At 45.2% G+C, this 13,164-nt stretch overlaps 1 protein-coding gene across 2 annotated transcripts in view; it reads right to left on the minus strand.

Moving 5' to 3' along the window:
• Positions 1 to 986: 986 nt before the first annotated feature.
• The window catches only part of N4BP1 (NEDD4 binding protein 1), a 49,936-nt gene continuing 37,758 nt past the window's right edge, over positions 987 to 13,164 (minus strand). Inside the window, exons 4-7 of one of the 2 annotated variants that reach the window (XM_058708808.1) lie at positions 12,611 to 12,707; positions 9,497 to 9,604; positions 7,385 to 7,492; positions 987 to 5,727 (exon numbers count right to left, since the gene is read on the minus strand). In XM_058708808.1, the coding sequence (XP_058564791.1) occupies positions 5,370 to 5,727; positions 7,385 to 7,492; positions 9,497 to 9,604; positions 12,611 to 12,707 (671 nt within the window). In that variant the 3' untranslated portion in view covers positions 987 to 5,369. The remainder of the gene's footprint in view (positions 5,728 to 7,384; positions 7,493 to 9,496; positions 9,605 to 12,610; positions 12,708 to 13,164) is intronic. The other variant, XM_058708809.1, reaches the window with a different exon arrangement.

Consider the following 13,164-nt stretch of genomic DNA (forward strand, 5'->3'; position numbering starts at 1 on the left):
CTGGACGCTTCCCGGGTCTGAATACACCTATTCTGCACAATGCCCTGGAGTAGGAAGCATGATTCCATCACGCCTGTTTTACCCAGGGGACATGGAAGGGTACAGGAGGGCCTAACTCTGGACATGCCTGGTCTCTGCCCAGCTGGGGAACTGAGCAAAGAAATTCACGTCAGGGAATTTTTCAGACAGCCTCAAGAGGAAGTGGGGATGCTGAAGAGGAAAAGCAGCAGCAGGAAACAGTCTGCTTGAAGGTGGGGGTGGAGCTCTCCTCAAGGTTGAAGGAAGGGAAAGTTTCAAGTAAGTCAGGACCTGTCAGTCTCTTACCATTTTCTGATGGGGGTGAACACTCCCAAAGTTCACTTTGCACCAGTCTTCGGGATCTTTCTAAAGGTATGAGAAGCCTCTCCCATTTAATCTGCTGAGTGTAGGGGCAGTGGTAACTATTTTACTCAAGACTCTGGACTTCAAGGGCCATAAATCCAACTTGAATTAGCTTAAGCAAAGGGAGGTGCGTTAGAATAATGGGGCATCTCGACATCTGAGGAAGGGCATGGGTGCCACCAGGCTCCTATGACAACAGGAACCTGGCACTCCCGCCCCAGGAATCTTGGGTCTACGAGAGACAGATTCCCCCACGGCAGGAAATGGCCTCTAACAGATCTGGGCGTGAAATTCCTTGGTTCCACCAGCAGAGGGGAGAAGACCAAGGAGTCGCTTTGACTGGACTCTCTTGGGCCAGGTGTCTGCCCCTGGCCAGGCTGCGGGCAGGAAGTCAGAGCACACTGCTTGGCTTGGCTTGTCCACAGCTCAGCCCTGGACTGCATGGTGTGTTGGGGCCTTGAAGAGAAGGGGAAAGCCAGGCAGACACCCCATCTGCAGTAGACCGCAGCATAGTGGTGGGTTCCCGGGTGCAAACGTGGACAATGTGACTCCTTAAGGTTTTATCGGCTGCCAGACACCACAGTCAAGAAGGCAATGTCGTCCAGTTCAGTTGAGCAGACGTTTATTGAGCACCTATTAAGTGCAAGGCACTGTGCTAGGTGCCATGGGAAATACAAAGAGTGAACATAGACGGTCCCTGCCCGCGAGGAGCTCACAGTCTAGAAAGGGAGGTGAAACACAGTACACAATCAGCTGCAATGATACCGGCCAGTGCGGCAGGTGCCAAAAGCGAGACACAAGCGCTGTGGGTCACAGAGTGCCACAGGGTTGTTTCTGGCCAGAAGCACAGGCAAGGGCACAAAGAGAAGGCAGGAGACTGGGTCATTGAGGGGGAAGCCATTTGGGAGAAAGGGCATCTCTAGCAGAGAAAAAGAGGTGCACACAGAGGCAGGAGCCCACAGGAAACTGAGGAAACGTGTGTGGGCTGCAGTGAGCATCTGGGGAAGGGCTATTCAAAGTGGGCAGTCACACGTGGCCACGAGGACAGCACGGATACTATGCTCAGGGAGGGCTGAGCTTGGTGCTCTGGCCAAGAGGCACTGAAGATCACTGAATAGGATGGTTTGTGACCAGCAATGCATTCCTGGAAGATAAATCTGGGAGCACGCTGGGGTCTGGGAGGGTGGGGTGGGCTGATCAGGGGCTGCCTGAGAGCATGAGAGAATGACTAGTGGGCACTGGCAGGACAAGGACAAGGTGGATGAGGGAACGCTGTGGCAGGGTGGGGTGGGAAAGGACAGCAAGGAACGGAAGCAGGCTGAGGGTCTGGGGAGTGAGTCTGAGGATGTCACAGGGTTTCCAGTCATGCTAGAAACGCATTTCTGAATGGCAGGCCTAGAGGTCGGACTGGAAGTCACTGCCCAGAGGGGACATGTGGAGGCAGGGAAGTTAGGGAGGGAGGAAGGAAGCTGGAGTTAATGACCATTAAGGGTGAGTAGTTTCTCACAACGTGGTCCCTGGACAGCCTGTGTGGGAAACACCCAAGGAGCTTGCTGATGTCTCCAATTTCTGGGCTTTACTCCAGGGCCACTGAATAAAGAGCCCTGGGGGTTGTGCTTAGTAATCCGCATTTTTAGCAAGAGCCACCCTCCCCATCACAAGTCCATGGCTGGTCTGAAGTTTGACCACCTGTCAAGAAAGAAAAGGGTCTCAAGGACTGGCCTTTAGGTAAAAGAATAGAAAAGAATGAGGAACATTTGGGAGGGAAATCTCAGAAAAGGAGGAAAGTAAGGGCCACAATGTCAAGTATTCTGGTCACTGAGGGTGGACACGAAGATTAAGTATTGAGAAAAGGCCTCTGATTTGGCAATTACTGGTCCCTGATGACTTCTCCTAGACTACTTCAGGCAGTGGGTGGGATGAAGGTCAAGTTTGCAAATAAGGAAGTGAAGAGTGGGAAGGTGAGGGAGAGCAGCAATGCATGGAGAGGATTCTTAGGGGAAATCGGGTGATTTTACTACAGGAGCCAAGCTGTAATAATGGAGAATGATGGGGAGGTAGATAATGAAGTAACAAATGGCAGGAGTCAGTGACTGACCAAACAGACCACAGTGAGGAGAGGAGAGGGACATGGGAAGGAAGGACAGGGGAGGACCTGGGAGTGCTGGTGGACAGCTGGAAGCTGAGGGAGAATGGTGCCAAGGCCCAAATTCAAGGGGCTCTGTGCCTGGGGCATCTCCTGTGGTGGGGGAGGGTGCTAGGAGCAATCACAGAGAGCACAGCTTTCTCTGTGACTCATACTCCACATGTGCCACGACAAACCTAAGCAAGACCCCATCCCTCCTCTCAGAGACCAAAAGCTGCAACAGGCCTGAGTCCCCAGCAACACCTCCACACCATAGCTGAGTCTGCCAGACAAAGCTGACCTGTCATCTGGGATGGCTGAGACGCCTTCCCACTGTTTTCTAGCCAGCAGCCTACTGGGTCTCAAACACAGGGTACTTGACAGAAAGGTCAAACAAGGCTTTCCTCTCCCAGAGCGGGGAGCCGGGGCCTGGGAAGAATGCAGGCCTGGGAATCATCCCGCATCACCATCTACTTATTCTCTGACCCCAGACAACCTCTCTGAGCACCAGATGCCAGTGTACCAAATAAGGTGCATCCTTGCCAGGCCACCTCCTTCACGGGAATGCCGGGAAATACAGGACGCAGAGGCACCACACTCTGTAACCCCCTGAGGAGTTACAAAATGATGATGCATTGCTGACATTGCCAAGGTGGCTCAAAAATCCACTGCTGGGGGCAGACCATCAAGAAACATTTCAGTAGCATCAACACTGAGCTTAATATTAAGAGAAGGCTGAAGGACTTTTTTTAATGGTCTGAAAATTGAGTTTTTAAATACTAAGTTTAACTAAAGCTGATGATTTTCAGAAAGAACTGTGACTTATGTTTGATGTTGTAATTTATCAAAGGAAGTAATTAACCCACTTAGTCTCCTGCATCCTTCCTTCCCACGCCCAGAAAGAGGAAAGGGGCAGGTAGAGCCCTCAGAAACAATACGAAGAATACAGAGGCTTACACGATACAAAGCTCAAAGGTCAAGTCACGTCTAGAGCCTAGGAAACTCTGGAACCCCAGGCCTAGCCAGCCCCACCCGGCATCAGTGGAGGCTTAGTCCCCTTTCAGGAAGACCTGTGTGGCTAAGCCTCAGCCATCAAGGCTTACCCCCGGGTCCTTTTCTGAACATTAGAGAAATACTGGATTGGCAACACTGTCAGACCAAACCTCAACCCAGAAGGTCAGAGTAACTACAAGACAGCCCTAGCCCTCACACGTCTGCCACACTTTTACAAACCACCAGTTCTGAAGATGAGGCACAAGGGCTGTGACTGAGTCACTTCCTGGCCACCTCAAGTCTCCATCCACAACTGGGTGGGTGACTCTGGCAACCTGCCCCCAAAAGGCAGTGCACAACCAGTTCCTCGTCAGGAAGCATCTTAAAGGCATCAGGGAGAAAACATGATTGAAGTGTAAGTCCAGCCACCTGGAGGACCCTGGATTTATCCCTGGAGGGATATAGAGGTCAAACACACCTGCAGGGAGCCTCCTGGGGAGTCACCAGCTCTGCTCATGGCCAAAAAAGTCCCTTCACTATGAAAAACAAACCAGCACTGAGTCCTCAGCAGCTGTTTCTGGGGGCTGGGAGAGACGTGACCCACAGGGCAGATAAAAAACTGACCGTGAGCAGCCTGGGAAGAGAACAGGTATAAAATACAAAGCCCTTTGAAAGTCCAGAGAACAGTAAAGATGTTAAGAATAATTATCCAGGAAAAGAACTTCACTGACACAGAATTTGAACAACACTGAAAACACAATACTAAGATACCAATTCTGAGATAGACTCACTCACAGGAAGGGCAGCTTAGGAGAACACTAAAAAGACAAACACAGGAAAAATAAATAAGGGGCTCTGAGCCCTCATGGCGCTACTAATGCTATTTATTGGCTTAGGGTCATTCTTGAGAATAGAAAACCACTTTTGGCAAAGCTGTATAAACTTCACATGGGTTGTACCTCCCATGATATGGACACAAAATTACTGTAACGATGGGGCTCTTTGTTAAATTTCTTCACATCCCACTATTATTTTCAGAGGCTAAGACATGACTTCTAGAGTCAGGTCAGGTATAGCGAGGCCTCAGCCTGGTGAGCATGTCAGAGCACTGGACAAGGAGTCTGGTCCCTGCCCAGCTGCTCTACGGCTGTGGACCTGGGCATGTGCAGACATGAGCACACTGAGCCTCAGTTCCCTCTTCTTCAGGGTGGGAGGGGAAGTAGGGTGGGACTACATGAGTTCTGAAGTTTCTTCTTGCCCTGACATTCTGGGAGTCTAACTGTGCCCTGGTCATTAACAATGGCTAGGCACAGGTGCCATCTAGTGGCACCACCTGCCCACTCTCACAAATGGCTCCAACAAAAGACCCACAGGAGCAAACCCAACTCCTAAGACTCTAATTCCAGGGGTGAGGGCAGAGGAGACCGGGAGGGATGAGCACACTTCATGTTAGTGGACGTTACATAGTCATCTCAAGAAAATATACTTTAAGAGGTCTTGCTTTCCCTAAGAAAGCAACTCTTTTTTTTTTTTTATTTTATTTAGAAAGGCTACTCATATCCATTTGTCAATATTTTCAGCTTTAAGGAAAATAGTTTAAAAAACATAAAAATGTAAATACACTCAAGAGTAACTGCTATTAAACAGTTCTGAACAGGCAGAAAATGTACTTTCCTTTTACAGAAAATGTTAAATCTGTAATAGCAGCATAATTTATATATAGAAAAAGCTGGTTTTGAAAACCCAGATTTTTTTATACACAAAACATCTGTTTTCTATATACTACAATAGCATTTCCACTGGGAAATCGGTCTCTTCACATTATGTCACTTCCTGCTGCCACGTGCAGACACTAGCTCGAGTGTGGCCTTCAGTCCAACACCATGGCAGACAGTGCGTTCAGGTCTTTCATGTATGGGTGGGCCACCAATATCTGGTCGATTTTCAGTCTCTGCTCGGAGTCAGGGAAGATCTTCAGAAGGGCTTCCCTCAGCTCGCTGGTTTCTGCAGGAGACCTCTGTGCTGGCATGGGCACGTTCTGCTGCATACTGGGAAGGTTCGACAGAACTGGGAAGCGGGGCTGCTGAGGGAGCCAGTGGCTAGGTGGGGCACCCTGAATCCGGGCTGGAGGCTGATGGCTGGTGCTGGCTGCCTGGGCCCCAGGGACTCTGAAGCTGGCGTCAAATATGCCCACATTTGGCAAGGCATTGAGCAGGGGCTGCATATCTCTGTGAATGGAATGAGTCTGGTGAGTCAGGCTGTAAGATAAATGAGAAACCTGCTGCTGACCTTGAGGCCGTGCTGCTCCATGACTTCTGAAGGCAAGCTGCCTACAGAGGGGTCCACAGGGATGACAACTACACCATCTCCAGACCAGTCATGATGGGAAATGACAGCTCATCATGAGCTACACCACCCTCCTAAGTTTGCAGCTGCAAGAATGGACCCCAGCCAACTGTTGGCTCTAAGCCAGGATGTGCCAGAATCACCTGAGAGCTTTCAAAAGACACAGACAACAGGGTCTTACTCTTCTGGAGACTAATTCTGTGTGGGGCCCTGGTTGATAGGGATTAGAAAAAGGGACTCCTTTGGGCAGAGGCAGCCACTACGGATACCTGTTGCCCCCCCTCTCCACCCTCACCAGTCTGGGCGAGGTGTTGGTGCCCACAACCTATACACTCATGGGTAGGTGTGAGTGTGTGTAAAGGGCATCTGTCTTTTTAAAGAAGTTTTCCAGGTGACTTGGGCTTGCAGCTGAGAAATGGGGCTGGCCGAACACTTTTTCCAATTTCAAAAGCTCAACTAACTTCAAAAGTTAGTTCCTTGGTGAGTGGAGTTATTATTAACTTCTCACTCAATTTGTTAACACATTGTAAAGAGTGATTAAGTGCACGGGCAGGGCAGACCCTGCTGCCAGGCTGCTGAGGTGAAGAAGGAGCCAGAGAACTCTCTTTCCCATTAAGCCTGACCCGCAGGCCTTGATGCTTGCACACAGGCGCCAGATCTTAAATGCCCAGTGGAGATGCACTGACACCCAGCAGATGTTAAAATGGCTGCCATTCTCTGAGCGTAGGCAGAGAAGCAGAACCTTTGGGAACTAAGCCCTCATTCTATGTAATAAAACCCAAAGGCTCAGAAGAGAAATGATTCCTAAGACCCAGGGAGCTGAAACTGCACTTGTCTCCTCTGTGGAAGATACCTCTGTGTGAACTACCCCAAATCCAAATCTAGAATCCCCAAGGGATCTGGTTATAAATAATAAAGTTCAGCTGTCTGGCACCAGGTTATACTATCTGTCAGTTAGGCACATACGATATTTTAGTTAACAGCGTCCATTACCCAAGAATTCTGAAAACGGATATAACCACCAGCAACTTATCTTTAAAAACCCAACTAAAACAAAGAAAATGTCAACTATCAAATCAATTTCAGATCAATATGAAATACTGGCTTCTCCATTTAGTGGAGACAGAAAGTTCCCCGGGTAGTGATTCCTGAATAGTAAATAAATTAACAGGAACATCACAAATTTAAAGCAAATAACCTTGGGAAGTGAATGTAAGAGGATATTCACGTATACATAATGAACCTAAGGGGCGTTTGCTCATAAGTGGCAGTCAGCAAAACCTGCTTTGTCTTTTTAGACCTATACAAAGCTTGGCTCCCCACCCTCTCCTAGGATTAAAACCAAAGGACCATAAATGAAGACATGGTCTTTGGGGTGTGTGCTTGATTACCTTTCAAATATATTATACCAGCAATAAATCTAAGGCTGATACAAAATTTAAAAGTGTTGTCTTTAGTTATTCAGAGACATCACTTACACAAAAGCACAAAGAACTGAAACAAGTTTGTAAACAGAAAACAATGTGAAAAAGCAAATACCTAAGGAAGACTTCTTTCCTAAGAAAGTCTTCTAATCGAGGTCCGCTTCTTCCCAGAGGGTCATCAGGAACCATAAATATATCCCCGACGAAGGTATACTGAAGCAATCTATAACACAGAGAATGATTACAATGCTGGAGAAAACGTGAAGCTTTTATTGTTGCAGGAGCTGAGAAGAAAGTAGAAGTGTCCAACTAATTCCAAAGCAAGAGTCACCTATAAAATTGGAAGGCTGCTTACATGCCTAATGGAAAAAACAAACACATCCAAGTTAAGCCATCTGAATTTCTCTTTTGGATACAAATACAGTAAAGTAATAAACTTTTATCATTGGCCCTCACAATTCTTATCGAGACTTTCAGATTTTTATCTGGGCTTTGGAGGCAGCTTCTTCTCCTAACTTTGAAAACAAGATTTAAGACTGACTGCTTAGGACACACTGCTTAGGTGCTCAAAAAAGGTTTTACTTTTGAATAGTTGTATCTATAGGCAAACTACTGAAGATAACCTCTTAAAAAAACAAAACAGTACAGGGCGCCTGGGTGGCTCAGTTGGTTAAAGCATCTGACTCTTGATTTCGGCTCAGGTCACGATCTCGCAGTTCGTGGGATTGAGCCCTGCATTGGGCTCTGCACTGACAGCTCAGGGCCTGCTTGGGATTCTCTCTCTCTCCCTCTTTTTCTGCCCCTCCCCCCACTCACTCACCTTCTCTCAAAATAAATAAAATTAAAAAAAAAAAAAAAAAAAGAGAGAGAGAGAAAAGAAAAAAAAAACCAAAACAATAGGATATCTGAACAAAGAAAATCTGAGATCTCATCATGATTTATCAAGTCTGGGGAAGATGTGATAAAGAAAAAAGGCCAAGTGCTTGTGTTTGCTGTCCAGACCTCGGTTTCTGCCTTGTTTTGTGAGTTTTGAAAGCAATGGGCTGGTTTCAAACATTGAGTCCTGACTGCATTTAGACCTTCTACCCACAGAGGAGTGTCCAATAAATACTGACAATGAGTCTAGGGCAAAGGTCCAACAGAAACATGTCCTAGAAGATTAATGGCTTGTTAACTGTGCCTAGAAGGTCAAAGACCAATTCTCAGTTCAGCTCTCAACAACAGCTTTCCAACACCATGTGGGTCAAAATACATACAGTAATTAACTCACACCTGGGTATTTATAGCAAAGGATTATTTTCTAAAATCCTCTAACGAGTTAGCAAAATAACAAATATCAGACAAGGGGCAACTATGAAACCCCAACAGAAATAAATATCTAATTGTACATGTTATGTACTAGTTATAACACAGCCTGAGGTATGTTGATTTATGCTTTTAGATTTGTGGCATATAGGACTCATCCCTGGCACCATCACAGACTACTGCCTTTTACAGAACTCAGTCAGATGATGCTTGTTAACAAGAAGTCCTGGAAGCCAGTGTTCACTGATCTTAAGGCAGGTGGACACATTCAGAACATCATCACAACTAAAAAACTTGTATCAGTGAATGCTCAACTCTTGACTTTGTTATTTTGGATGATATTCACACATGTTTTCAATATAGATGATTAAACTATGATGGTAAATGCTCAAGGAAAGCATCAGATATTGAAAAGCAGAAATACTCTTCCCACTCCTAAGAAGTGAAAACTCATCAGTATGTGGATTTTGGTCTCATCCTCTTACTGGAATCACAGCTGTCATTAAATCCAACCTTTGTATTTCATGGTTGAATCAAGTAGGGACACCCACTGAGTTGCCAAAGTCTCCCTTGGCATCAGGGCAAGGCCAAGTTAGAAGGCCATTTCTGCTCGATTACACTGTTAACAAGAGTTAACTATGCCATAATCATGTGCCTCTTGCCTTCTGCCAGGGAACACCGATCTCTCAAAGACACTCTGCAGCCACCACAGCATGCCCATTATGTCACCCACTGGTTTTGCTGCTTTGTACTGGGAGCCCCACTTACCTAGAGGGGCCAGCCATGGTCTTGGACAGGGAGCATAGTCTTATGATACTTTGGTTTCCTGTACTGCCTTCTGCAGGGCCAAGGTGTACACAAAACCAAAGCAAACAATAAACAACAAAAAACACTTAACCAAAGACAAAGAAAATATTATTACCTTTTTGTAATAATTTCTCTCCAAGAGACTGACTCAGTCACAAATTCTCTGAAGTTATCATTTGTTACAATTATGCCACCAGTTTTGTCCGCTAAGTGTAGTAGAAACCTATAGTAATATAAGAGGTTAAAATGGGCAAGCAGGCATTCCTGGCTTATAGAAGCTACGCTATAAGAAAACAAAAGGATTTCCTCTTCATATGAAAATCACCAAAGAATTTAACTACGGCTAGGAAGTAGAAAAGTTAAGCCCTTGTCAGCTGAAGATCAGTCTGAAATATCAAATACCTCTGAAATTATTAGTGTGATTATAAATGAAGGTTTGATTTTCATACATTAGTATTTCTTTTTAAAAATGTTCTCAACCAGGGATGCCTGGCTGGCTCAGTCAGAAGAGCATGCAACTCTTTTTTGTTTTGTTTTTTTTAAGTTTATTTATTTTGAGAGAGAGTGAGTACAAGCAGGGAAGGAGGAAGGGAGGGAGGGAGGGAGGGAGGGAGGGAGGGAGGGAGGGAGGGAGAAGGAGAGAGGGAGAGAGAGAGAGAGAGAGAGAGAGAAAGAGAGAAAGAGAAAGAGAGAGAAAGAGAGAGAGAGAGAAAGAGAGAGAGAGAAAGAGAGAGAGAAAGAGAGAGAGAGAGAGAGAGAGAGAGAGAGAGAGAGAGAGAGAATGAATCCCAAGCAGGCTCTGTGCTATCTGCGCAGAGACTGATGTGGGGCTCGATCCCATGAACTGTGAGATCATGACCTGCGGCAAAATCAAGAGTTGGACACTTAACCAACTGAGCCATCCAGGTGCCCCAAGGCATGCAACTCTTGATCTCGGTGTGTGGAGATTACTTAAAATCTTAAAAAAAAAAAAAAAAAAAAAAAGATCAACCACAATTTACACATTTTTCTGGAAAAGTTGTATTATCAGAAGACAGTGGTTATCAGATGATGCACGAGGACTAGAGTCAAGAATGAATTTGAGTTGACAAGCCTGTGAAATCACTAAATCACAATTTAAGTTTTAGTTGCTAGGCTAGAGTGCTCTGGTTCTAAGATTAGCTGCTTGGTACAGTCAGCCTTGCATTTTTAAAAAATAAATCCCTAGGTTCACACTTGCTGCTTGGACTTTAGATGTCTAGAAGCACCATTCTGTTTAGTTCAAGTTATAGATTCACTCAGATGCCATTTATAAGTTGAAATTGTGATAACAAAGGGTAAGAAATCAGTATTGAGAATTCTATTTCACTGCTGGAGATTATTCGTGGTCAAATCTCTTAATGAGAGATTTGTGAGGACACTAATGATGAGTTTTATCCCTTAGTCAGGGTGATCACATTTGTTTAAGGCAATGCAGACAAAGACAATGCAACAATAAATTAAGAGAATCACTAGAATTGAAGGTGCAAACAAATGCTTTTATTAGTGATAGTGAATACTTAAAAGGAATGAAAAAACAAGCCTTGTTAGTTTCAGAGGCTTAGGACATCTTGGAAAGTAGGACTTAAAATCTTGAATTTATTAATGAGTATCTTATCAATTATTCCTAGTGGGCATGAATGGTAAATGGTGATGTTTGCCCAGAGATATTAATATCAAGAGTAAGGCTTCGGAGGGCATGTACTAAATATATGCTATATATAGACTCATGTCCACTAAAAACCCATAATCATACAAATTAAGCAAAGGCTTATCGAGTCTGCATACTTGCATATGCCTTCAAATTCTGCAAGCGTGCAGCTGCAGAGTGTGAGAGAGGTGAAGGTTCTTCAGAAGCCCAGCAGCCTACGTGCCCCTCCACCCGAGCACTACAGGGTCTGAGCCCAGTATAACGGAGCCGGAGCAGAACATGGTCTCCCAGCACTTCCTCACCCCTACCCTGCCTCAATATGCTATTCTCCTTTCGCTTCCTCTCACGCTGTTCCTTCACATCACCTCTGATTCTCCCCATCTGATCTGGTCTCTCATCCCAGCTTGGAGAAGGGCAAGGGGCTGTCAATGAGAAGATCCTCTAGACCTTTTCCTGAATGAACATGTGCTGTCTTCTCAAGTCCCCTTCCCCCCTGCCGAGCCCCTCTTTTCATCTCTCACCCACCTGACTGTCATTCACTAGTTGGCATTACAAGCCAAACACTGTCTTCAATGTGAGGAGCTATTCTGGTAGAATTCTGAGGCAAAACCACCAGGGCATTCTAAGTGCTTCAGGCCAGAAGAAAATAAAGGGGGTGTATGCAGGTGAGGAAAGAACAAGCGGCCACTACTTAGGTTTCCAGATACTGGTAGGGTTAATAGTACTGACTTCACTCCATAAGAGGACAGTTTGAAAAACTGTTTTTAATGCCACTGGTCATATTTAGGACCTTCTCTTATTCAACCACAACAAAACTCCCCTCTATTACTTATTTGTGTGCCTTCTCTTTAGATCACAAACTCCTTACAGCAGGAAATGTGTCTGAATCACTTGTGTTCCCAAAGCCCCGCTCTGTGCATTGCACTTGGTTGGTGCTCAGTAAAGCTTTTAGAAAAAAATATAAAAGGTGCAGATTAAAGCCTGTTGTCTCCAATGCATTAACACCTGCTTTCTGAGTGATACGCCAACCGAAGAAATGCAACATACTCCTGTCACACTTAGGGTCAGCTGAGACCATCTTTCTTTATGTGGAAGAAATGCTGAGGGCTCAGGCATAATGACAAAGTAAGTCACTGGCCAAAATTAACCAGGAGGAGATGGATAATGTTTGAAAAGCATCCTTGGGGTCACCACATAAGACAAGACAAACATTACTTTCAGTATGCACCAAAAAAGAGAACTCAATGTCTGCTCGCTCTTATGATTCTCGGTCGTGTTTTATTTAAGAAACATACAAACAAAAAACATTCTAACCTAACAGATTTTATGTAATGCTCTTAAACCCGCATAGCAGAAAAAACAAACAAAAAAAAAACCAAAAAACCCCACTGAGTATATAACCTTAATGACCATAAATACTAAAATCCTCAAACCCCTTAATCTAGTGAGTCCTCTATGCATGTGGATCCAGGGGCACCATGAATGGTTGGTTCAGTGGAGCAGGTGGTGGGCTCCTCACCATCCCACACCCACCTCAGTAAGGAAAACAGCCTTTCGTACCTGTCATCATGAGAAGCAATTCTTTCTCCAAAGACCATCCGGGCAGGAGTTAAAGATAATATTCCAAGCTCCTGGAGCTGGGTTAAGAAGTGCTGTTCTGTTCATGGAATAAGTTGAATACACATTCAGAAAAAGGCTATCTTCCCATATGTTTAAATAAATGAAAGCACCCTCAAATGTTTCACTTGGAGAATTATGGAAAACCTTTTTTCTGCTGACTCAACAAGACTTAATTATACTAACTCATTGGGAAGAAAAAAAAAATTAAGCAACACACATACTAAGGCAAATACAACATAAAAACTGACCTTAGCTATTTTTTAAATATAAAAAAGTTCAACTCATTTGCTCCTAGAATTGAGTAAATCATAATCCTACCATCAAGAACTTTTTCACAGCCATATCACAAGCAGTAGGACAGGGACTGATGACATAAGTCCCAGAGAGAGGGTGGGGTAGAGCAGGGAACATTGCTGGAGGCAGAGGCAGGGACACACGGCTCTGCCCTATCCCAAAGTAGGCCTATGTGGTCCCCCTTCCAAGAGGCTGTCAAA

The sequence above is a fragment of the Neofelis nebulosa genome, chromosome 17, assembly GCF_028018385.1.
Source record: "Neofelis nebulosa isolate mNeoNeb1 chromosome 17, mNeoNeb1.pri, whole genome shotgun sequence".
In the NCBI taxonomy this organism is placed as follows: Eukaryota; Metazoa; Chordata; class Mammalia; order Carnivora; family Felidae; genus Neofelis; species Neofelis nebulosa.